We start from the raw sequence: 26,477 nt of genomic DNA, 5'->3' as shown, positions 1-26,477 counted from the left end.
CCCCCCTTCGGAGATTGAAGAAAAGGCTGTTGTAAAGGACAGCTGATGTAGCTCAGTGGTAGAATACTTGCCAAGCATGCACAAAGGCTTGGGTACAATTCCAAGTGCCACAAAAGCAAAAACAGTATTTAAAAAAATCTACTGTTTTCCTCATGGTAGAAAACACCAAGATGCATGAATAATCTAACAACCTCCCAAAATTTTACCACTTTGAGGCAATCATGGCCAACATTTAGGGAGGGCACTTCCTTCTAGAAGCATGTTGTGTGGTCTTAGCTTCTTAAAAATATACATAACATACTCAACTTTATTACCAGCTTCTTTCACTTAACATGATATGGTAAGCATTTTCCTACCATTAAGTACTAATAAGAATAATGCCAATATTTCCTAATGTTCCATTATTTGAATAGACTTTAATTCAGTTACTCTACTATTGCTGGATAATTAAATCATGTCCAATTTCCCTCTTGCCTGGACAATATTAAGATTAACATCCATGTGAACAAAGCTTTTCTTATAATCAACAGACTTTCTCCACTAAGATGGAGCTGGAGAACTGAAGGTCCTGGTCACAATTTTGTGGTGGTTCACTTCTGGTTGTTAATAGGCAATTTTATGGTTGTTAATATATGTAGACAGAGTTTCCCAGAAGCAAATCCTCATCACCCCCACCAGCATGGCTGGCCTGGCCAACTTCTCAGAGCAGAAAAATCAAGGATAAGAGGACAACTTGTTAAGTTTCTCCCATATACCAAAAGCAAGCAGAAAAAAACAGGTGGGAGACCGATTAGAAAATACTTGAGAGACATCAACGTGCATAATGTGTAGACGTTGTTTGGATTCAGAGTCAACTAACAAGGCATTTTAAAAGTCAACCAGAGTATTAGATAATATAAAGGAGCCACTGTTTGATGGATAATCATACTGTGGCTATGGCAAAAAAAAAAAAAAAAGAACAAAGGTTCCAGATCAACCTAATGGCAATATGCATTGAATCATCAACAAGTGAACTGGCATGACAACTTCTTCCCTCCGAAAACATGGTGAAGGAGGAGGAAGAGGAAAGGCAAGGCAAGATTGGCACAGCATTGGTGCTTATTCACACTGGCTCTGTAGGGAGTAGTTCACGCCATTATGACCCCCTTTGCCGGTGTGTTTGTGTGCCTTATGTATGTATGCGTGAGAGAGAGGGCATGTGCACACCATGGCACACATGTGGAGGGTGAAGGACCTTTTTGGGTGTCAGTCCTCACCTTCCTCCTAGTTTGGGGCTGGGCCTTTCATTGTCCACTGCAGTGGTCACCAGACTCACTGACCCATGAGCATGCGTCTCCTCTTCCCATCTCCCCATAGGCATGCTGGGATCATGGATGCCTGTTATAACATCCGGGTTTTACAGAGCCCCCTGAGTTGGGATCTGTACTTCATCTGCTAGGCCATCTCCCTAGCCTTAAGTTTCTAGATTTTTTAAAATTATTTTTTGAAGTTTATTTTATTTTAGTTATTTGAAAGAGAGAAAGAGAGAGAGAGAGAGAGAGAGAAAATGGGTGTGCTAGGGCCTCTAGCCACTGCAGACGAACTCCAGATGCATGCATCTGGCTTACGTGGGTACTGGGGAATCAAACCTGGGTTCTTTGGCTTTGCAGGGAAGCACCTTAGCCACTGAGCCATATCTCCAGCCCAAGATTCTAGATGTTTAATAATGAAAAGGTTTAAAACAAAGAGGAAGCTCTGCCTGCTCGGAATGTGGCACCCCAGAGGATATGGTGTTGGCCTTGCACATGCTGTGGAGTTGGGAGCAGAGGGACAGTGTTGGGGACTCATGGTGCATGGACTGTGACTAGATCATGGCATCCCAGCCAGCCAGCAGCTCCCAGGGCTGTTCACCGTGAGAACAAGCTCTCTGGAGCTCCAGCCCCATGCCTTACTCATGAAGTCATCAATGGAGTCCGGTGCCACAGGGCTCTGAGCTGCCCACCAGCCTCTAGTGTGCACCTGGGGTTAGAAATGAGCGACCTTGTTCTGCACCCTCCTTCGCGGATGAGGAGGGACTCAGGGCTTCTAAAAGTCAATGGCTTCCTTGGATGTAGGCCCTTACCCCTGGCTCCCCTTCAGGCTTAGGCTCTTCAGGTTGAAGATAGTTCTAGAGAAAAACCTCCTGCTCCTCGATGCTCAGCTATGAGGACACAGGCAGATAAAGCTTCAAGGCAGGAGTTACACACACTGGCAGACTGAGGCTGACCCCAGCCTGGCCACTCAGCCTGGAATAGTTGGAGGCGATTCTGCCTTGCTGAGTTCCTCGGCTCATGTCTAGAATGAAAAGGGTTCATCCTACATGGGAGGATGGAGGTGAGTTGGATCAGATATCTGGAAAACAGTGCTCCACCAGTGTCCCTTCAGATAGCTTATTTCCTGCCACGGACCATGAGTTCCTCTCTGCCTCTGAGCATCTGGATGACACTCCAGAAATGCCACGTGTCAGTGTCCTGTCTAATCGCACAGACAGGAAGCAGCGTGGTGACCAGCAGGCGACTGAAAGAAGCCTGTGGACAAAGGTCATTCAGGATGTCCAGAGAGCTCTCCCACCCTGCCTGGGCTCACAGGTTTGTCCTGGAGTGCTGCAGCTAAAGGGCCACAAGGCTAGACTCTGAGTCATGCATGGCTCCCAGAGCATCTGCGCCCAAGTGCTATTGCTCAGGAACTGACAGACACTCCGAAGCTGGTCATCAGCCGCAGGTTTTCCTCTGGAACAGTCTTCAGTCTCAAGAGCGATTTCACTCCCTGCCTTGCACAAGCCCAAGTCTGGGTTTCCTACTTTTCTAAGACAAAGGGACAACTCTTGGGTGGTGGCAATCACATGTGTGTGCACAGAGTTCTAAACACCTTACAATCTGACCCCACAAAGCCCCTTCAGGCCAGAAGTAGTCCCAGAAAAGCCAAAAGATTACCGGAGCTCACCCAGTAGCAACCCACAGCCCTGGAGTCTGATGCTGAGAGAATGTGGCAGGTCCCCCACATATGCCATTCATGCTTCCATGTCCATACAGTCCCTACTGGGTCCCAAGGTTGGAAGTTTGCACACTAGGGCATCTCTGCCATTCAGAAAGATCTCGCTTCAATCACAAAGGCAGTTGGGGACTGGGAGCTGGGACTCTGCCATCTTGACTTCTTGTGTTTTCCTTCCCAAACTGTACTGTCCTTCATATAACCATGTTGAAGTCCTTCAAATGCCCAAATTTATGAGCCAATATGAAAACTGACCCTGAGAAGGCCAGGATGGCCTTTTTCCACCCTGTAAGATCTGCCAGCCGAGGCAACACCTCTAGGCCACTTACCAGAGTGACCTGTCTCTCAGGAGTCACAGTGGGCATAGGGAGTGGAGGCCCGCCAGGGGGTGCTCCGCCAGACCCCTCCCCTCCAGGCTCCTCCGTGGAGGCCTCCACCACGTCTTCCCCGTCAGCAGGTGCCTGCAAAGGAAGTCAGCGTAAGGAATCCTGTCACTTAGTCCATGAGCTGCGGGAGCGGTGTTGTCACTCCTACGGTGACCATGTTCAACACTTGCTCAGCATGTCCAACAAAGCTACAGAAGCATGACTCACACATCTCAGAAGCCCCCATCTCTTCTAAGGACACTGCCCCTTGCAACCCCTCCCACCTTTGGGCCACTTGTCTCTAAGAAAGTCTGTGGTCAAAGATAGACGGGAGCAGGTTTTGGAACAAAACCCAGTGCCTGGCCCCTTCTGTCCTTCTGTCACTGCCATCCTCCCTGTCTGGCCAGTGTCTTCATAGACGCCTCACAACAGACTTAAAGGCACATGCATCTCTTTGCGGGATGCTAGCTGCTCCTGGTTCAGGATGCCAACCTTTCTGTCCCCCATGACCTAGTGAGGACGCTACTGGGACTTACAGAAGTGACCCCTTGTCCAAGGTCTACTGCGTGGGTGAAAGCAGCCAGGCTGTCTGTGGCAGCTCCGCTGGCTTCCTCTTCCTCAAAAGTGCGGAGCGGCACTCTGGAGGCAGCTGCAGTTGTGCCCGACCATTCTCTGCCACTTGAACCCTGCAACAGAACCGGCATGAGAGACTGTCCCACATGGGCCGCACCCAGCCTCGGTGGGTATGCACATGGCTGCAGGAAGGAAACCACGGGGCATCGGATCACAGCAGCTCCCTGCACCTTTCCTGTTGCTCATGGAGGGAGGACTAAACCTCAGAGCACAGAACCCTGGGGCAGCACAGGGTCAGAATGCACGGCCCGCCCCTGGCATCTCCCTGGGACATCTCTGCCCAGCGTTTATCTGGGCTGTTGGCATACTTCCAGTCACGGGGAGCTCACCACTTCTACAGAGAGTGCTGTAGCCCAAGTTCTAATTCTATCAAGCTAAGACTTGCTGGAACTGAGGCCTGATCCTTAGTTTTCCCTTCCTCTAATAAATACTTTGTCTTCAAAGAAGAAAGGGAAGGAAAAGAAGAAAGGGAAAAAGAGACCACTTTGTTCTCTGAAATCATCCATGTCACATTCAGGTAGCCTGGAGAGCTCCGTCCCTGGCCAGCATCACTAGGGTTTAACTGCATGGACACAGAGTGAGCAAGGAGGCTGCCTGCCAGGCATGCCACACACAGGAAGCCACGCACGTGGAAGCCCTTTGCCCTCTGTGCAATCGTTCAGCAAATTCATTCCACACTGACCACGTGGCAGGAGCAAGCAGATCCACGAACCAGAGATCACTGAGGCCTGTCCCCACCAAGCTTGTGTTCTGCTAAGGAGCTAGGCATGCACTAGGGACTGAGTTGGCTGCCAGGGACAGTGATAATGATGTCCAAGGATGAGGACGCAGCACAGTCCCAAATGACATCTTTCTGAGGAAGCGATATTTGAGCTAACTCGGAAGGACACACGAGAGGGGGCAGGGGTCAGGCAGGAAGAGGCTCTCTGTTGAGAGAAGGGTCATGGCAAAAGTGCCAGGCAGCAAGAAAGTGAATGAAGATTAAAGTGGGAGACTACAGTGCCAGACTGGTGACAGAGGGGCCTGAGGTGTGGTCAAACCCTGGCTGGCTTCTCACAGGAGCTAGTTCTGCATGTCAGAAAGACAGGAGGCTACGCTGCAGAAGGCAGACACCAAGAGACGCATTGTGAGAGAAGATGAAGAGGTCAAGGAGGAAGAGCTTGGACAATCACCAGACTAGGGACAAGATGGCTCTGTCCAGTGGCCCCCACACTGGAGAAGGACAGTGCAGGTGGATTCATAATGGATGGAGGTAGAAAACTCCTTGATGGGATATGGGATGAAAGGAAGAGGGGAGAGAATTCTGTGTGAAGCAGCTTGGGGGTCAAGGGCTGTCCCTCACATAAGGTGAGGACACAGAAGTAGCCATGAGGAGGTAGGTTTGAATCCAATGAGTGAAGAGCCATTGTGGGGACACCCTAGGGACAGGCTGGTCCAGTATCCAGCCTTCAGGGGTGTCTCTTCTCTGAAGGTGGCATGGCTGAGAAGGCCTGGCCATGCCCACCACCTTGCTGCACTCTGATCTCTTCCCTTCTCCCTTTGACAGTCTTCTTCAGCGTCATCTTGTCCCCTCTGGCCTCCCCTGACTCCCGGCCTGTGCTGGTGGAGGCAGAAGGCTCTGTACACAGCTCTGGGACTCCTCCCCGCTCTGACCACACAGCCCTTCCTGGACCTGGCTAATGCGAAGGGGCTGTACCATATACTTAGGTTGGTGAGCCATACCCCAAAGCCAGTGTTGGTCAGAGGCGCCCCACCCCTGGGTGTGCAGAGCATGAGAAGCTGGTCCTCACCAGAGTGGTTCCTTCCATCTGGGGGGCTGTGGTCAGGGCTGGTTCCCCGGGTGTCATGCTGCCAGTGTCTGCTTGCCCAGCAGTGCTGGTGGGCACCTCGGCCTTCCCTGCTGCGGATGTTGCTAGAGTCTCTTCATTCTCTGGATCCTGAGCGGAAAGACATCCTGAAGGGCCACCTCAGAGGACCACTGCCCCAGTCCATCGGGATACAGCTGGAGGGGCCAGAGAGCCAAAGCCCTTGTACCTGTGCTCTGTCCCTCCTCTTACCTGCTGCCTTTAGTGATACACACTTGCTGAACGCCTGACCACTCCTGTCTCCCACTCAGGGCCTGCCACAGCCTAACACTGCTCGCCCAGTGCCACTAGGAGTCATGCTGATATTCAATGGACACGTTTTAAAAAGTGTTTTAAAAAGTTATTTATGGGCTGGAGAGATGGCTTAGCGGTTAAGCGCTTGACTGTGAAGCCTAAGGACTCCGGTTCGAGGCTCAGTTCCCCAGGTCCCACGTTAGCCAGATGCACAAGGGAGTGCACGCGTCTGGAGTTCGTTTGCAGAGGCTGGAAGCCCTGGCGCGCCCATTCTCTCTCTCTCCCTCTATCTGTCTTTCTCTCTGTGTCTGTCGCTCTCAAATAAATAAATAAATAAATTTTTTAAAAGTTATTTATTTTTTTTTTATTTATTTGAGAGAGCGAGAGAGAGAGAGACAGAGAGAATGGGCACACCAGGGCCTCCAGCCACTGCAAACAAACTCCAGATGCATGTGCCACCTTATGCATATGGCTTACATGGGTCCTGGGGAATTGAACCTGGGTCCTTTGGCTTTGCAAGCAAACGTCTTAACCACTAAGTCATCCCCCCAGCCCTCAATGGACACTTTTAAGTCTCTTACTCACTGGGACTTCTAGTGGGATCTGACATGTTCATCCTCTCTCTAGAGCCAGCAGACACCAGGGCTCAGGAAGACCAGGATGCAGGCTTGAATCCATACCCTCTCGCATCTAGGCTTGCTTCTCCTTTCCTTTCTCCACTCAGAAGCCAGGATGATCTTTCTAGAATGCTAATCTGACTATGATCTCTACCTAGTTCCTTTTATTGGTGGCTTCCCACTTCCACTGGATGTTCTTTGACCCTCTGGCAGAAGGCCTCCTAGGTCTGGACCTCTCTGGCCCCGTCTTCTCATCCCGGGCCCATTCCATGGATACTGCTCTTGGTTCGTCCTTGCACAGCCTCCAGGCCCTAGCTCCCCTGGTCTCCCTCCGAGAACTCCCGTCATCCTATCTGCTCAGCAACTCTCTTCAAACTCCCAGACTCATCTCCCAACCTCCCTGATCCCTGAGTCCTCTGGGTCTTTTTTTTTCCTGTGCTCTCAGGGCATCCTGGGATTCTCTAGAACCTTAACCACTATGTCTATAGGCACACAGTGTATCTGAAGCACCACCAGGCCTGGCACAGCGCTCTGCAAACCTCAAGTCCATCAAAGTCCATCAAGTCCATGCACCCTGTAGCCGGCTGCTCCGGGCCCACGCACACTCAGCCCCACCGCGCTCTCATCCCACCCTGTGCAGGCAGATGAGGAAGGCCGGTGCCTGCTCCTATCTGGGGTGACCACCCAGCTTACCAAGGCAGGGGGATGAAGTGTATGCTTGAGCTACTTACGAGAGTGGACACTTCCCTGAGGTTCTGGGTGGACATGGCCAGAGGTGGTCTCCCAGTGGGCACACTGCCAATCTCTGTGCCCTGGGCAGTGGTAACAGGCTCCTTGGCTTCCCCTGTCACTGTTGCTGACGGCACCTGGAAACAAGGGCATCATGAGAGACCTTGCTACCAAGCCCGTCATACCTGCCCATGCCTATGGCTGAAAGGAACGGGGCACCCGGGCTCCCCTCATCACCACGCACATCCTCTGGCACTTGGCATTTCTGTAGCTTCTCGACCTCAGGGCACTTCCACGTTTATGCCTTCACCCTAGACCCACACCAAGTCCAGGCTTGCCAAGCCCAGGGACAGGAAACATTTCCAAGGCACCAATGTCCCATGTTTGATCCTCTCATCTGTTTGTATGTCCAGTGACCACAGGTCAAGGTCTCCTGAGTCAGTCTGCTCCAGCTCTGGACATTCTGTCTAGACATATGGACCTCCTGGGACCTCCCCCATACACCCATCTAAACAAAGGGACAATAGTATTGCCCATGATAAGTCCTTCAGACTTGAGCTGGCAATGCCTCTGAGCTCCTCAGCCTTCTCCTGTCCAGACACTCCTTCCTCTCCTCCTTTGTGACTCAGTTTCCTCTGAGTAATGTAGATTTCCCAAGGCTTACAGAACACAGGCAAAAAAAAAAAAAAAAAAAACCCAGGAAAGAACAGCTGTGGCAGCTGATGCTGCCAAACAGATCATGTTTATCCCCATTTGCTAAAGTTTTAAGTTTTCACGTGTGTGTGTGTGTGTGTGTGTGTGTGTGTGTGTGTGTGTGTGTGTAGAATGGGGTATATGTGTGTAGTTTGTATATGTATCATGTGTGCACATGTGGAGAACAAGTGAGTGTGCCCTCTCCCTCACTCATACATGTGTTTCCTTGAGACGGGGTTTCTCACTGATTCTGGAGTGTGTCAGTTTTTCAAACCTCAGTGATTGTCCTCTGGCCTCTGCTCACCACAGGACTGGGGTTACAGACATTCATGACCAGGCACTGTTGTTTATGTGGGTACTAGAGAAATGAACTCAAGCAATCTCTGGTCTCCTCAGGCCCTCATACTTGTATGGGAAGGGCTCTTACTCACTGAGCCATCTCTTTATCCCTTACCTTTTTAGTTTTAATTAAGTTTTTTGTTTGTTTTTTCAAGGTAGGGTCTCCCTCTAGGCAAAGGCTGACCTGGAATTCACTCTGTAGTCTCAGGCTGGCCTCGAACTCATCATTATCCTACTACCTGTGCCCCCTCCAAGTACTGGGATTAAAGGCATGCATCATCATGCCCCTCTCTTAATTCAATTGCTTTTTTGCAAAAAAAAAAAAAAATTCTTTAGATGCTAAACATATTCCACTGATAGACCAATTTCCTTGCTACAGGACTTCTCAGAGTTTATAAAAGGAGGAAGACAAATTGGAGCATTCTGAACTTTACTTGACCTTAGAACTCTTTTTCATAAAATACAATAAGCCCTTGTAGACCTATCCCAAAAATAGTGAGAAGAAAGATGATGTCACAAGATAACAAACGAGACTCTCAGACTTGAGGTCAACTGAAGCCCCAAGGGGCAAGTACAATTCCACTTGCAAAAGGAAGTTGCCAGGCTACTTACAGGGTCTGCTAAGAGCCAGAGCGTGGTGGCCGTTGTACCTGCAGTGACCCACCCAAGCTCTGAAAGAATCAACTCAGGATCTGCTGTGGGCTGGAGAGTCTGGACAGGAGGATTGCCTTGGAGAGAAGTTCCTTGGCCCTCCTCTCCCTCTCCTACAGAACCTTGGGTGAGCTGGGTATATGTTCCTTGGGGTTTGGGAGACATAGGGACTGACACCAAAGACCAAAGGTAGAAGTTAGGCATTCAGCTCTGGGGCTTAGGAGGCTGGCAGGATCCATCCACAGGTGGTCTTACTAGGGGATGATATGGTAGGACCCCTCCATGGAGAGCTGGCCAAAGCTATCTTGAAAATGGAATCCCCAGAGGCTCAGGGTACCCAACAAGGCACAGGGTGGGGGAAGCTCAAGCAGGAGTTAAAATGCCAATAATGGGACTTTAGAACCCCAACCCTCCGAGAAAAAGTTCAGTAATCAAGAACCACTCATATGGAAGGCCCAGGTCACAATGTGACCCACCCAAGTCATGCCCTTTTCTCCAGGTGGGCCAGGCTCTGCAGCTGTTGAAAACAGCGGCTGTAAGGAGGGAGTCATAGAGTGTGGGGAGGACAGACAGAAGTTACAAACAGAGGAAACCTCTAAGCTGGCTTGCTTCCCAACAGATTTCTGGTCTGCCACAGGCCTGAATATGTATGCAAGGAGAAAGACTTAATAGGTTGGTATTGTATATATGTAAGTAGAAGAATCGATTAATGGGGGTGAAAAGGCCCAAAGGGAGGTCAGGGGAAGAGATTGAGTAAAGGAAAGGTGGAGGGAGGGCTAATCAAACTCTAAGAGGATGCAAATAAATCATATGGAATCCTCCAGTTTTGGACAATGGAACACTCAGGAGCCATACATTGTTGTTAGAAAATTTTCAGTGCCAGGGATGGGATGTGAGTTGTTGGCCAGGGAGGTCCCTGATGCCCCCAAAACATCACAGGCCATTGCCAAGGCCCTTGGTTTCCCACCAGGAATAGATGGTAAGACCCTATTGCTGAAGACCCCACATACTTGGGCTGCAAGGCCACTGAGAAATCCTGCTGGAACTGAGCTGATAACCTCCTCCATGTAGACCAGCTGACAGAAAGCTAGAAGAAGCCATTCTACATGTAGTTCAATAGGAGAGAGATACCACCAGTGAAGATACTCAACAGTGGATATTGCAAGCCTTATAATTGGCCAGCCAGGCCAAATGAGCCAGCGGGTGCAAAAGTGGCACATCTGTCATGGTGGAAACCAACTGCCCTCCAATTGGACTGGAGGCCCACTCCATGGCGGGGGAACACATCCCTGATACTGAAAATTTAAAACAGGGTTAGTCATGAGCCATAGGGGTGTAACATCTGCTGATGTCTGGATAAGTGTATATGCTATGCTTATCAAACTGCCCAGTAAGCACTTCTCTTAATATTTATACCCTTACATTAATACTACTCTCACTTTGGGTAGAGAATCTTCTCTTTTCAGATGGCAGTGACCTTGGGATGACTCAGAAGGTATCATAGTGCTGGAAAGAAGTGACTGGAGTACTGAGTAACATCTTGATCACACCTTCCAAGGTTCAGGGTCTAATGCGGAAGAGGTGGCAGAAAGAATGTAAGAGCCAAAGGAAGGGTAGGACTCCTTACAAGGTGCTCTCTCCATACATAAAATAGCCTGGATATCCATGACCTCATAGTGCCTGTCACTACCTACACAAGACCATCATAAGAAGAGGAAAAGATCATGATATCAAAATAAAAGAGAGACTGATTGAGATGGGGAGGAGATATGATGGAGAATGGAATTTCAAAGGGGAAAGTGGGGGGAGGGAGGGTATTTTTAATAATCATGGAAAATGTTAATAAAAATTGAGAAAAAAAAGAAGCCCCAGTGTAGACAATTAATACTGTGGATTGTTATAGGTATAAAATCCTGATCTTTCCACAGACAGAACATAATGATGAATATTGATGAGCTGGATGAGGCCAAAGTGAGATAATTCCCAACTGGTAGGGTTTTATAGTTTGTTTCATTGCATAATTGGGATACAAAAATTAGGAACAGGGCTGGAGAGATGGCTTAGCAGTTAAGTGCTTGCCTATGAAGCCTAAGGATCCCGGTTCGAGGCTCGGTTCCCCAGGTCCCACGTTAGCCAGATGCACAAGGGGGCACACACGTCTGGAGTTCGCTTGCAGTGGCTGGAGGCCCTGGCGCGCCCATTCTCTCTCCCTCTATCTGTCTTTCTCCCTGTGTCTGTCACTCTCAAATAAATAAATAAAAAATGAACAAAAAATATTTAAAAAAAATTAGGAACACAAAATATCACTGCTGTAGCCTATTATACATGTTATCATACTTACTTTACTTATTAAAGATATACATGTGTATATTTTATATGTAAAAAAAAGACCATGTTTTTTTGTGAATTATTAATATTATGCTGAACTGACTTACACGTTTGAAAATTGGCTGTTCCTAGATAACAACTGGGGAGCTCAGAATTGTCTGCATTTTCATTCCAGGATAGGGAAGAAATGAATTGGCCTTGTGGGTTTAGGCAGGGGTCATCGTGACCCTACTGTGACATTTCTAAAGCTGGTTTTGCAGGTGTGAAAGCCAATTACTCAGCAGTAGCTTGGACATAGCTGGAGTTAGCTCAATGCTGTCCTTGAAGAGCTTGATGTGCTGAGAGGACTGTGATCTTTACAGAGGAGCAGGTGGTCACCACGACGGTGGCCGTGAGGGCCCTGCATTTGTAAGGAGGCAGACTTGAGGATAAGCTGGGCTACACCGCGGCCACCTGTCCCAGCACATCTCTGTAGCCTGGTGACTCTTGCCTCCTCTGTACCATTAAGACAGCATCAGTCTTCCCTTGTTGCACATGCGTGCGTGCGCGCGCATATACGTGTGATGCACAGTGTACGCACGTGTGTGTGCATGCAGAAGGCAGACAAGAAGCCCGGGAGTCGTCCTCTCATCGCTTATTTCATGAAATGGGTCTCTCCCTCAACCTGGACTTGTTACCCATCAGTGAGCCCCAAAGATTTTCCAGTCTCCCCACCTCCCTCCATGGACTGGGGTTAGACATGTGTGGCCATGCCCAGCTGTTGACGCGGGTTCTGTGGAGTTGAACTTGGTGTTCAGCACAGAGGCCCTCAAGCTTAAGCCACAAGTGTTCTTATCACTGAGCCATCTCCCCCGCATGGAAGAATCAATCTTAATGATATGCAGCTAAAGCCCTCTGGGTACCCAGTCACCCTCAAATGTGAAACTGACAAACAAGTCCACTGACTGGTTTATCAAATAAAATATACCAATCACTCACCCAACCTTCGGTGACATCTAAGAAAGTCCCATCCCCAGAACCCTCATCAGTTCTGGGGTCCCTGTCCGCAGCAGGAACCCACTCCAGTGTTTCGTTCAGGATCTCACCAGACCCTACAGGAAGCAGAAATTCCGCAGTCAGTAACCCCTGGTTGCAAACGTGGGAGAGAACAAAGCACTCTTGACCTGCTAACTTGGAAAGATGTACGTAACACCAAATACTTTGGAATTAAGAGGGAAAGCAGTGACAAAGTGCTGGGTCTAGTGGTTTCCATGAGTGGGACTAGGAATCTCCTCCCATGTGGAATCCTGTTTCGCCACTTCCCAGGAATGTGACCTGGGGCAAGTCACTTAAACTACGCCTCACTTTCCTCATCTACAAATGGGAGATCGTAATCTCTATCGCATAAGGTTGTTTTGAGGATTATGTGTCAGGAGGATTAGTTAATGCAAGAAGAGCACTGAGGACAGCCCTTGGCACAAGGTAAACAACTGAGAAATGCTTGTTGTCACTGGGGTTCTAGATTCATGAATCAGAAAAAAAAACCTTGGGTATGAGTATCCAATTTTATCGTTGTTATATGTGGTTAATGTGTATAATATATGTATATGTGGCAATAATATATTTACATAAATATGCTAAACCCCAGTGCTTAATACTGGTATCTTCCAGATAATAAGGATGGAAGGAGAAGAGGAAAATAACTTGTGTGTGTGTGTGTGTGCATGCATGCATGCGTGCGCATGCACAAACAATATAATATGGATTGAAGCCGGGCGTGGTGGCACAAGCCTTTAATCCCAGCACTTGGGAGGCAGAAGTAGGGGGATTTCTATGACTCCAAGGCCAGCCTGAAACTACATAGTGAATTCCAGGTCATCCTGAGCTAGAGTGACATCCTACCTCAAAAAAAAACCACAAAAAACCCAAAACATAATATGGATTAAATTGTTTCCATGTTACAGTGTTACAGTGGCTGGAGGCCGTGATGTGCCAATTCTCTCTCCTTCTCCCTCTCCTCCAAAAAAAAGAAAAGAAAAGAAAAACAAAGGAATCCTAAAGCAGAGAAGAAATCTCATGAAATAACGCATGCTCATGATAGCTGGGCAACAGGCCAGGCATGTCCCATGCATGCATGCTCTCCTTTAATCCTCCTGCTAACCAATCTGTCATTCTTGAAGGACCCATGCCACCAACTTGCTGCCAATGGCAGAGCCAGGGCCAGAATCCCACACCTCAGCAAGTGTCCTTCTATGAGCAGCACATTAATATGTTTTACTGTTGCTATAATAATTATTATTAATACTACTGCCAGTGCTGAGGACTGAAGCCAGGGTCTCGTGAATGTCAGGCACGTGTTCTAACACTGAGCTCTATTCCTAAACTGTTTTATTTTTTCTTTTAAATTCTGAGACAAGGTCTTACTAATTTGCTCAGGCTGGTCTTAAACTAACTCTGTAGCCAAAACAGCTCTCAAGTATGCAAGTCTCTTGCCTTAGCCTCATATTTGGCTGGGATTACAGGCCCATGATGAACCCCTTTCTGCACAGGAGTAAAGTCACATAGAGAGTAGTGCTGGGAGGGGTTCTGAAGCCAGACGTGCCTGTCTCCAGACCAGACCTTTCCCCCCACATATGCAGCATTCACAAATGCCCCCACTTCCACGCAGTGTCCCCCACTATCAGGACCATGCTGGGGAGAGGATGCTGAACTCCAGTGGAACCTGAACCATGGAGTTGTCTGCCTAGCACAGGCGGCCGCTCCAGTTCTCCCTGCTTTAACCACCAGGGGGTGCTGTGCATGCAGCCAGCACCACCAAACCCTCTCAGTCATGACCCTGGAAGGACAGATGCAAATATTAAGGGACTCTCCCTAGCCAGGATGCCTCTTGGGCCATGAGATCCTTTCTTCCCCTATCTGGACTGTCCACACAACAAGAAATAAAAGAACATTTTAGCAAGCTCTGGGGTTTTCTTTATGCCTTTTATCATCTGAATGAGGAGTAAGGCTGATCCCAGGTACCAATAAGAAGCTCAGATGTGAGTCTCAGCCTCCATTCAGATCTTGCTTCCTCAGACTGGGAAAGCCACTTTGCCCTGATTCCTGCCCCTTCCCCTTCCTCTCCTCTCTTCCTTCCTCATTCCCTCCCTCCCTCCCTCCCTCCCTCCCTCCCTCCCTCCCTCCCTCCCTCCCTCTCTCCGGGATTCAAGTCCACCCAGGACAACAGTGTCTACAATTCTTAAACCACTGACAGAAACCACAGACCATTCAATCCTCTCATTTACCACGAGTCAAAGACTGTTACAACTCCAAGGACTGGGTTGAGAAAGTTGGGAAATCTCAGTGACGTCCCAAGCCCACAGCAAGTAGGTGGCCAAGTAGGCTTCCTTCAAAGCTGTCCCAGACTTCTCCTATCCACCAGGCTTCTGAAGCCACATCATCAATAGTCCTTGGTTTTATTTGTCACTTTATTAAATTATTATACCATTCATTTCTGTCTAGTACTTCATATATGTCTTACCCAAGACTTCCCAAGTTCAGTTATTATAACAACATTCATTAAATAATGAGAGACACAAAAAGAAATATCATAAGTATTATTATAAAAGACTTGTCCAATAAAGAAAATCAAAACTGCCTGCAATCCTACAACACATAGAAAAGTGTTATATATAAGGTACACTGGATCTCATACACAAGCATTTCTGTAATAATGGCATCTAAATGTATGTAGGATGCATTCAAAGTGATGGTCATAGCACAGAATACCGTTTGGTTAATGAAATCATCACGAATATGTCCTTGTGTCATAAATATTCATATCACCTGTGTCAGAGCTGCATGTATGAATGACATCGACTTTGCCCAACCGATCTCTACAATGGGTGCTTCAAGCTGACTTTGCTACCAGCAACAGCACTGCTGGGTGTGACCGTATCCCTACATCTCAGAGCTCTGGCCTTGGTTACAACCTTCTGGGAAAGGGCAATAACCTCTGGTCTTGGGTGTCTGTCAAGCTGCTGTACAGAGGATCAATTATTCTCTGAGCTTTCAGGGCCTTCAGCTGCTGCAAACAAACTCCAGATGCATGCGCCACCTTGTGCGCCTGGCTTACATGGGTCCTGGGGAATGGAACCTGGGCCCTTAGGCTTTGCAGGCAAGCACTGTGACTGCTAAGCAATCCTTCCAGCCCCCGTGAATGCTTTTCTACCTGGGGGATCATGAGCAGAGGAGCAGAAGGTGGGGACCAGCACTCTGTCCGCTTCCCAGGGCTGCTGCTGTCCTACTGGGAAAGCAGTCTTTGCCCCTCTTTGATCATCAGTTAGCCGACCAAGATCCTTGGGGACTCAGAGAGCTTGTGGCAGAGTCAGAACAGGTAAAGATTCTGGACTCAGGCTTAGCTTTGGATTAGAGCAGAAACTGTAGACACTATGCCTCCCCTTTCTGTTTTATTATTATTATTATTTATTTGCGAGAGAGAGAATGTGCACACCAGGGCCTTCAGCCACTGCAACCAAACTCCAGACACATGCACCACTTGTGCATCTGGCTTACATGGGTCATGGGGAATTAGACCTGGGTCCTTTGGCTTTGCAGACAAGCACCTTAACCACTAAGCTATCTCTCCAGCCCTTACAGGCTATCTCATAGGGATTGAGAAGGAATGGAGTCTGGGAGCTAAAAGCTCAGACTTGAACAAGTGCCATGTGGTCTTGGCTGGGTTATTTTACTTTTCTGTAAATCAATTTCCCCATCCTGCAAAATGAGTGTGATTATCATTCTTCCCTTGGAGGGTGAAGGGAAGGTGGAATGAGTCGCTACATGTGTGGATGTGTGTGTGAGACCACTCAGTAAGAGAACCCCCCTTCTGTGGAAGGGTTAGGACTTGCCTTGCTCAGGGCTGTTTTGCCCAGTGATGTTCAAGTTGGTTTCCAGTGTCCCTTCCAGTACAGGTTCACCAGAAAGCTCTGTGTCCTCAGCAAGAGGGGATGAAGTAGGAGGTGAGCTTATGGGTTCAACACGTGCTTCCTTAGGCTAAAGGGGAAAAAGTGAGACCCAAAAGGATTTACTTAACAGTGATGCAGACAAAAAAAAAAAAAGACAGGAAATTAATTTATCCACAAAATTCCAATAAACCCATAAAGAATGTCTAGACTCACTAGCTGTGTCACCCAACATCATCATGTCTCCCAGAGCTGAAAGGGACATACTGGAAGCAATTGAAATGCACTCACTTTACAGGGAGACACAGCTAATCTCATCCTGAGGTCTCTGAGCACAGGGACCACATGTCCGGCCAGTGCTCGGCAGATGCCCAATAAGGATCTACTGCATATAGGAATGAATGCATGCACAAATGCACAAGCTACACTGCTCACAAACACCCAGTAAATCCCATCCTGGACACGTACTGGTTGAGAAGGCTGTGATAGTGACAGGCTCACATGGTTTCCTTCCAAGGATTCTAGACCTTCGGCAAAGCCAGCCAATGTCTTAATCAATCGTACCAACAGGAGGAAAACAAACAAAACCCAACAGCTGGAATGGGCCATTCAGAAATCCAGGCAGGAAATCTTGATGCAGCGTGTAGATGTCGTGACGTCACCCCAGACGCTGGGAACAGGTCCTGAGACCCAGGGCTTATCAGGATTTAAATGTTCTCATTGTGTTAAGCTCAAAGGCCCAGGGAAGGTGGGAGTTGCGTGGAAGGATCTAGTGTCAAACTTGTAGTTGAGAGAGAAACATGTCCTTCCTTTGCTAAGACGCTAAGATTTAAGGGCTAATTTGTTAATGTGGTATCACTTACATATCAGCAGAAGATTTACCCTTTAATGTCAGAATATAGCATATAGACAAGGAATCTCTGGCCCATCAGAACAGGGCGGCATCTAGGAGACCCATGACTTAGGATTTAATGGATCAGTACTTACAGTGAGACTTGAGTCAAATGCCAGCTCTCTAGTTAAATTATGTTAGACAAGGACCTCTGCTTTCTCCTCTGTCCAATGGCTCCAGTAATTGATATTCAAGGGGGCTGGAGAGATGGCTTAGTGATTAAGGCACTTGCCTGCAAAGCCAAAGGATCCTGGTTCTATTCCCCAGGACCTACATAAAGCCAGATGCAAAAGGTAGCGCATGCATCTGTAGTTTGTTTGCAGTGGCTAGAAGCCCTGGCATGCCCATTCCCTTTCACTTTCTTTTTCTGCCTCTTCCTCTCTCTGTCTCTCACATACCTCTGTCTCTCAAGTAAATATATATATATTTTTTTTTCCAAGGGTAAAAAATATACATGGGTGCTGGAGACATGGCTTGGCCATTAAGGTGCTTACCTGCAAAGCCTAAAGACCCAGTTTTGATTCCTCAGTACCCATGTAAGGCAAATGCACAAGGGGGCATATACATCTGCAGTTTGTTTGCAATGGCTAAAGGCCTTGGTGCACCCATTCTCTCTCTCTCTCAAATAAATAAGTGAAATAAAATGAAAAGCATTTTGAATGCATGGAAGTGGTGGCACATGTTTTGGCACTTGAGAGGCTGAGGTAGAAGGATCACTGTGAGGCCAACCTAGATCTACAGAGTTCCAGGTCAGCCTGAGCTCGAGAAAGACCCTGCATCGAAAAGTCATTTAAAAAAACAACGTAGAAATGCTCCTGTATTTTTAGTCCCCAGACATTCCATATCTGTTATTGGAAAAACTGCAAGTGGGGACTAACAAAGGCAGAAAACAGTCACTATGTGTGCCAGCACCCAGAGAAACCAGAGCCAAGTTTACTGCACTGTGTCACCCGAAGAGGAAGGTCAGAGAGAGGGCTGTAAGGAGAGAGCCTCGAAGGGTTAGCCTGGCCACTTGAGCTGGGCCTGAATCGTGGCTGCAGGAGGAAACAGCAGGACAGGGCTGCGGAGGCAGACAGAGGGGAGGCTAGTTCACGGAGAGATGGGCTGGGACCCAGGGACCACAGACAGAGCCTGATCTTAGACTGGGTAGTGGTATGGTCCTCTGTGAACTTCGGAGAGTTGACCAGAGGCTGTGTGGATTAAGGGAGCTGAGGCCCAGGCCGGAGGCGGGGGAAGGAAGGGCACTAAAATACGGTCACGAGGCAGAGGCTAGGTGGTGTTGGCGTAGTGGCCATTCCTCACACCCAGGTAAGGGAGCAAAGACCTGCTACTGCTGCTGACCGCTGCATGCTGGACACTGAGCCAGCAGAGAGAGCAAACACCTGCCTGCCCCAGGAAGCGCGTCTTCTCCCACCATGAGAGTTGAAAGCGGAAGCCATTCCCCACGGTTCCCTGATGGTGCTGGGAAAGTTCGCAGAAACACAGTTCTAGCCTCGAGTGGATGCCAGCAGCTAGAAGCAAAGGTGCTTTGTAAAACATCATATAGTTAGGAATTTGCCAGAAAGAAGGAAGAGAGGGGCTGAGAGTGAGGCTGGGGCAGGAGTGAGGCTGCAGGCACCTGGAACAGATGAGGCTGAGGGCACACAGAAGGGCGAGGCAGTGCGGGCAGAGCTGGCTCACTCAGGGTAATCCTGTGGGATTCTACGAAACCACCAGCTTAGCCCTTCAACCTCATGCCGAATCTCGGCCAGGCAGCCACAGCCACCTAGTCCTGCTCCGGGACAGTCCAAGGTTTGGGGAGCTGGCCCTCCACGAAGAAAATGAGGTATCAGAGGTAAAGTGGATGAGGAACCAGGATGGTCTGTGACAAAGCAAGAAATATCTAAAGACCTCAATAACTTCGTAGGTTATTAAAAAATAAGAGATTTCCTGAGCCTACTCACTGTCACACAGGAAGCTGTACTCACTCCACACACGTGTCCTGCGGCCCTACTGTGTACCAGTCCTGCCTGAGTCCCAGGGCTAGAGAAAGAAACAGAGAACACAGTGCATCTTCCCTCCAACTGCCAGAGCACAGAGGATGCTCAGACCAGCCCCGGGCAACTAGTTTCATGGGACATACAAGGTTGTTAGCAGACGAGAGTCAAACTGGGGAGAAGGGAGTGACAGTAGTGGCCTCTGGAAAGAGGATGTGCCTAGACCCTGGAGGGTGGGTAGGAATTTGCCCGAAGAGAAGAAAGGATGAGTGTGGGGGTGGTGGGTGGGGCTCGGGCAAGCAACTGCACATGCTGGCAGGAGAAAGGCCCGGATGGCGTGTCTGGGGATCTGTGAGCTCTGAGGTGGGGCTGGGCCCTGGCTGAGGATTGCAATCACCTGCAGAGCTCTTTGCCAATCCAAATTCTTGGACATCTCTCCAGACCTACTGCCTTCAGGGGAGGTGGCCCAGAAGCAAAGGTTTATTAAAGTCAGTCTCTTTCTCTCCCACTCCCAGAGAGGGCTGAGAAACAGGGGAGTTAATTCTAACGTCACTTAAGATAAACTTTCCAGAAAGGCAGAGATGTTCCTGCAGAGGCAAGCTCAGTAGAGAGACAGGAACGAGGTGGCAGAGGCTCCAACCCTAACGGGGGAGGAGGACGAGAAGGGGCTGGCGGAATTTCCAAAGCCAGGACCTGACTGTGCAGCCAGTGTCTGGTTCAGCGTTCTGGTTACGTCCCATGTGTTGGAGGGTGGCACCAAGAAAGAAGCCAGACACAGAAGAGAGGGCACTGTCTGAGAGAAAAGGGAAATTTCCCATCCCCAAAGGGTGGCTGCTGAAAAGCGACACAAAGCTCTTCAGAGGAGGTCCCCAGCTCAGCGTGGGGTGATGAGCACACGGGGGCCACAGCCAAAGACCTGGCTCTGCCACCGTCATCTGGGTGGCCTCGTGGCAATCTCGTAGCTTTGTGCCTCTTCTGAACAAGAGACCCCAGGGTCCCTCTCTGCAAGTGATACTACAGAAAATGCAATGACCTGGAGGCGAGGGGTGGACCGCACATGACCAGAGGCAGGTGTGAGGCTGAGGATGGGAACAAACATGGGAGTGTCTGGACCTTCAGAGCCAGGAACCAGGAGGGCACCACAGCCCAGTGGAATCCTCTGAAGACAGAAAGTAGCCACAGGGATTCAGCACACCTGTCACCCCAGCCACCAACCTTCCAGGAGAGGAAGGGGGCACTCACACGTGCTAGGCTCAGTCCAGCCCTGAGTTGGGAATCCTGATGCCCCCCGGGCTTCCTAAGCTGCCAGACACCATTGTTCCCTCCCAAACTCCTGCCTTACCTCCAACCCTGCCTCCTTTCCCGTCCCTCTCTGGTGGCCATTCTACCTGAGTCACCCTCCCTCTGAATGGCAACCTGGTACACTAGGAAGCAGCAGCATGCTTACAGCCCCAAGTGGTCACCCTCCTATGCCCTGTTGCTGTGTGGTTGCCAGGTCCAAAAGGTTCACAGGACTCCCACATTGCCCAAAGAAGACATCATCCCATCTTAGGTGAGTGGGCTCCTGGTCCCTTGGCTATCATATCCTAGCTGAGATTGGCCCAGATCATGAGGTTATGACTGTCACAGCTCACCCAGGCCAGGAACCCATGGGTGAGCCTCTGGATACCTGAGCTCTATCCCAGCTTTCCCAGGTGCTCTTGAGTCAATCTCTTCCCCTCTCTGAGCTCAATCTGTCCATTTGTAATAAGAACAGTTTGTTGTACGCTTCTGTATAGGAAGAGGTGACCATGCATTCTTCTGGAGCCAGTAGATTATGACCCTATTCCGCCATGCTTACACTCCTGTTGCCTAAGGTCTATCACATATAGTCTCTGCCTTACTTCTCTCTCCCTGCTTTCTTCTATCAGAGGTGCCTTCACAGAACGGCCCAGGCCAACCTAGGAGCTTTCTCTGCGCTGAGACTCAGGTTCTCCTGGCTATTCTCGTGAAAAGTAGCCTGATTCAAGGCTCTAGAAACTGCTTCCTCCTTGGCCACAGGCCACATTTTCAGGAGGGAGGGATTCAGACACCAGAAGAGCTGCATTTCCCATGGGGACAAAGCAACAAAGAATATCATTCGTGGTCATTTCCCTCATGCTAAGCCCTTGCTGCAACTTGCCCGTCTACTGCATCCAGCATCATCTAGCTCTCCCGAAGGCCCCGTAAGATGGAACCGTTGCTACCGTCATTCTGTAGAAGACGAGCTGGAGTTCAGAAGGGCTGAGGAAGTTCCCCAGGGCCACAGAGTACATCTGCCTTTGCACATAGCCCTCACAGGGTGGCTCTGAGCAACTGCTAAGACAGCTTCCTGGGGACTGGTACTTAACCTCCCAGATGTGGAAGCAGATGTCAGACAGGGCCCTGGGCAACAGCCCTGGAACAGGTGACCCATCTACACCCCGTGCTCACCGGGGCTTGAGTATAGGTGACAGCTTCCAGGATCTCAGCGACGGTGTCCAGCTCCTGAAACCCGCTGCCTTCTCCAGATGCCTGTGAGGAGAAAAACCATGCCACATGCTGAGCAGGGGAGCAGGTTACACAGGAAGGTCAGAGACTGACTGACTGCTACAGGGAAGCTGTGCGCATGTATGCATGAGTATATGTGCATGTGCATACATGTGTGTGCATGTGTGCCAGAGACAGAGTGGGGTTGAGGATATAGCATGTGTGCATGGTTGGTTAGTCTGTCTTTCCTTCCACATTTTTATTGCTACAGCCTGTCCCTTTACTCCCCATCTGTTCTAGGTTGCCCCTGGAGTCCCTTCAGGAAGCACTCATCCAGAGCCTGACTTCCTGGTATTGCCTAACCTTCACTAGTAGCCACCGGAGGCAGCCAAAGAGCCGTGTGTCGTCAATTCATAGCATGCCTCTTCCCTGGGACTCCTGCGTTGTTTCTGCTTCTTCAGCATGAACGGCAGTGAAGTGATAAGTGCATAACTAATGTGAGCTTCCCTCTTCCTGCTCCCTGAGGATGTCACAGGCTAGGGGGTAATGATCTTCCTACAGGGCCAACCCCACCTCTGACAGTCTTTCTTGCAGCTCAATAAAAAGCTTTAAAAAAATACCAAATTCAAATAAGACCAACATCTGATTTGATTAGAGGCTGACGTCATCCAAAGAGCAATGGGAGTCCTAGGGAAGCCGGCCTCTGGCTCTGGCACAGGGCCCCTGTATGCCTGGACTTGCATTCACCCATCCTCCCACCTCTCAGCTGCCCGACCTGCCGGGCTGGGGACTAGAGTTTCAACTCAACTCTGTCATTTCCTTTGGAACCGTAACTATGTGCCAGCAGCGGGAGAAGGGGGACAGTGCCCAGTGTGGCCCTTCATCTCCAGCCTCTATCCAGGCTGTGACCTACCAGTAAGTCCAGAAGGGAGGAAAGGAGGAAGGAAAGGAAGGAACCATCTTTCCTTCTTGCCCCCTCCCCTCAACTTAGGAATTGATTCGCTTGCCAAGCATAAAATGAACCTAAATTTAGGTTCATTTTTATAGGACTTTGCACCCAGAATATCTTAGCATCCTAATTCTGATTTTAGAATCCTGACACTCTTCTTGGCAGGAAGGCTGGAAATCAGGCCATTGACTGCCACAGCCACGGGAACACCTTATAAGACACATGATTCCCGTGCCAAACAGACCGCCGAGAGCTTTAAAAAGAGAAATAAAGCCAAAAGCCCAAAATAGGACTTGGGGCAGCGCTGGCCTCGAGGAGAGCTTTTTGACTGCATGACATGAGATGAAGAGGTGCTAGGCGCCTGACCCTCCTCTCCTGGCTAGTGTGTGTGTGGGGGGGGTGCTCACCGAAGACTCTTGGGCTTCACACAGTTCTTCGGGGGTCCTTGGATCAGTGTAGATGGTGAGCTGCTGGATGGAGCCCTGGGCAAAGAGAGGATGGGAAACCATGGACGTGACTCCCCGTGTGCAGCGCGATGCCAGTGGAAAATGTGAGTGTGACAAAGAACACGGGAAAGGATGGGTGTGCAGAAACCCAAAGCTCAAAGCTTACTTGCTAGAAGTCCTCGCCCCTAGGAGAGCTGCCAGCATCCTCCCCACCTCTACCCTCGCCAGCTCCCCAGCTCTGCTACTCCTTCTCCATGAGACACCGAAGTGAGTCTGATAACTGCCAGCCAGAGTGTATTTCCCCAGACTCCGGCTGTCACTGTGCTGCAAATGAATCCAAATTGCGCCCCCTAGTGGTCTCTCTCTGCTTTTTGTTTCTTGAGCCAGGGATCATCTGTAGTTCCAAAGCTGGCTTTGAAGTTAAACCAATCCTCCTGCCTCAGCCTCAAGTGATTAAGGCCTGCATCACCAAGCCCAGCCCCAGGACAGGGTTCAGACAAGAAAACAAAGGGAGTGCGAGGATCTATCTAGTCCTGTGCAGGTCCTGCAGGCTGAGTTTAAAGCAGGGCACTGGAATGGGGAGGTTTGGCGTCCAGCTAGTCGTTTCTCCAGCCGAACCCATGCACCTTTTGAGAGCGTGAAAATACAGGAATGACAGTGCTCGTTGCTCACGTTCAGCACATGGAGAGTCTTCGTCCATGGCTTCTCTGATCTGCTGGGGCTGGACTAGAACTCACCGTGAATTTCTCCAGCCCCGTGGCACCTGCATTGCCCACAAAAATCCCTGTGCTGGGCTCAAAAGTCAAAGGCCGGGAGGAGCGCTGGAAAAGGACATGGCTGTGCTCCTCACAGTCTATGAGGAGGGCCACTTCCTCGCCCTGGACGGTCACGGCAAAGCGATTCCACCTGTTGGTCATCACGGGCACCGAGAAGACAGCAGCCTCCTGGGACACGTGGGAGCCTGGTTCGGTGTAATAGAGGATGACCCGCTGGTGGCCATCCTCCACACCGGAGAGCCGCAGGCCCAGGTAGATGACCTTCTGGAAGGCATCAGTGACGGCAAAGAGCACACCGCCCTGAGCGCTACTGGGCTTCACTGCCACTCCAATGGCAAAGTCCCGGTAGAAGGTGGACGGGATGAGGGTCCTGGCGGGGCGGCCAACGTTGGCACCAGGTCCAAAGCTGTAAGCTGGAAAACCACCGTAGCCCGTGACAAAGGACACAGATGAGGGCAGCGGGACGCCGATGAGCTCTGTGAGGTCCAGATGGCCGTGGGCGGCTGACCCTGCAAGGGGGAAGAGGGACCACGTTTCCATCTTGCTGGAAATGCGAGGATGAGAAGGTCACAAGTGCAGGGAGAGCCCACGGGAGCCCACCAAAACCTTAGTTTCTAAATGGTGGGTTCTCAAAATTTTTAAACACAACGCCCAATAACAAATGCATTTAGGTTTCAACCCAATGTGCACAAAAAAATGCATGAGTATAATGCAGAAACAAATGTTTCATAAAGCACAGAGTTGACCTTTAATACTTACCAGGCCCTCGAACATTTCTCTTCTTTCCCATTAATTTTTCTCTTTAATTAAAAGCGTGCTGGAAATGACCCACTAATTCATTTGATTACCCACTAATGGGTCATGATCTACCGTTTGGAAAGTATTTACAAGTAATTCCTAGAACATCCCTACAATCTGTAGTGTTCTCCTCATCAACGTGGAGGTTTCTTTCTCTACTACAAAACCAAATAGATTTGTTTTGTTCTTTTTTGCTTTGTTTTGAATAAGCCCTACTATTAAGTGCCTCAGAGTGTAGTGGGAAAACACAGACAGAAGAAAATGTTCCCAGGGCTTGGCACAATTGAAATTTGTATCATGGTCATCACCCTTCATCATCATCCACACTGGGGCCCTCGCTTGAGCAAGCACGACTAGAAGCTCTTCACGTCTTTATCTCATGAGGTGAGACACTATTATTCCCATTTTACTTCTGAGAAAACTGAGGCTGAAAAGAGCTAACCAAATTGTCCAAGGAAAGGCTGCAGAGTTTAAACTCAGAGATTGTGTGCCCTTCCCATGGGGGAGAAGTGAAAGAGCTCTATCTCCCAGGATTGGGAGCCCCAGGAGAAGGGTGCAGGGTGGTCACAGTGGCATGTGCACACTCCTGAGCCAATGCTGAGATGCCAGTGGTGAGCGAGACAGGCAGGCAGGGCCTAGGGAGGACGGACAAGCCCGGTACTGCTGGGACAGTGGACCAAAACACCCTTGAGGTGAAGCTGGATCCTGAGGCCGTTTTAGGGAAGCAAGACTGTTTTCTACTTAGCCCATCCTGTCATCGTCTTGCTGGACATGACGAACTGGCTGCGTGATCTTGGACACTCTACCTCTGCCACATGAAAAAGCCCACAAAGGAGCCAGGAGAGGTTCCAAGTGAATGCCCAGGTGAGACCATCCACAGAGTCCCCAGTCAGTGATAGTGGATTACAGCACACCTGCACTGCCTTTGGTTTGGTTTTGTTATATTTACACCATAATCCCGAGGCCAGTGGACAGGCATAGCTGCCTCACTGTGCTGGGATGGGGTTACCACCACATCCTTCACTTATAAAGTACAACAACTGTCACTTTTGTCTTGACTCCTCACAGCAGCCCTGGGAACCCTCTTCTGCTATTATTTTACAGATGAAGAACTGAGGCTTATGACTTGGAACGTCTTACCTGAGGTTTCCTAGCCAACGAGGGACAGGAGGTGTGGGAGTCATAGGCGGCCAACTTAATTCAATACCTACAGTCTTACTGAGAGGAGGGGGTCTTTAAAGGGATTCTAGGTGGGGCTCAATTGAAGACAGAGAGGTGCCCTGACTACTGTATCCCACCCCCATCCATAGTCCCCACAGAGAAGGTACCCACACTCAGTAGCTAGAATTTGTATATGTGTGTCTCATATGCAAGTGTCATAACACATTATTAGCCATGCCAAAAAAAAAAAAAAAAACAAGAAGTAGCCAGGTGTGGTGGTGTGGTGGCACATGCCTTTAATACCAGCACTTGGGAGGCAGAGATCATTATAAGGTCAAGTCTATCCTGAGACTACCTAGTGAATTCCAAGTCAGCCTAGGTTACAGCAAAACCCTACCTCCAAACACCACCCCTCCCAAATACAAGAAGTAATATGGAGACACTTAAAATGGCATATCTTATAAGTATCTCATTACAATAAAAATACCAACATTGGGGTTTGAGAGATACTTAGTAGTTAAGGCACTCGACTGCAAAGCCAAAAGACCCAGGTTTGATTCCCCAGGACCCATGTAAGCCAGATGCACAAGGGGTTGCATGCGTCTGG

General features: G+C 49.4%; 1 protein-coding gene across 1 annotated transcript in view; it reads right to left on the bottom strand.

Annotated features, from left to right (window-relative positions):
- Col15a1 (collagen type XV alpha 1 chain) overlaps nt 1-26,477 on the bottom strand; it is a 115,091-nt gene that overhangs the window by 53,656 nt on the left and 34,958 nt on the right. Inside the window, exons 3-11 of the mRNA XM_045142240.1 lie at nt 23,873-24,420; nt 23,097-23,171; nt 21,705-21,785; nt 16,332-16,476; nt 12,442-12,554; nt 7,455-7,589; nt 5,798-5,944; nt 3,911-4,060; nt 3,339-3,470 (exon numbers count right to left, since the gene is read on the bottom strand). Of these exons, the coding sequence (XP_044998175.1) occupies nt 3,339-3,470; nt 3,911-4,060; nt 5,798-5,944; nt 7,455-7,589; nt 12,442-12,554; nt 16,332-16,476; nt 21,705-21,785; nt 23,097-23,171; nt 23,873-24,420 (1,526 nt within the window). The remainder of the gene's footprint in view (nt 1-3,338; nt 3,471-3,910; nt 4,061-5,797; nt 5,945-7,454; nt 7,590-12,441; nt 12,555-16,331; nt 16,477-21,704; nt 21,786-23,096; nt 23,172-23,872; nt 24,421-26,477) is intronic.

This window comes from Jaculus jaculus, chromosome 1 (genome assembly GCF_020740685.1).
Source record: "Jaculus jaculus isolate mJacJac1 chromosome 1, mJacJac1.mat.Y.cur, whole genome shotgun sequence".
In the NCBI taxonomy this organism is placed as follows: domain Eukaryota; kingdom Metazoa; phylum Chordata; class Mammalia; order Rodentia; family Dipodidae; genus Jaculus; species Jaculus jaculus.
The sequence above is the reverse complement of the archived record's forward strand: the minus strand, read 5'-3'. Positions and strand labels throughout refer to the sequence as shown.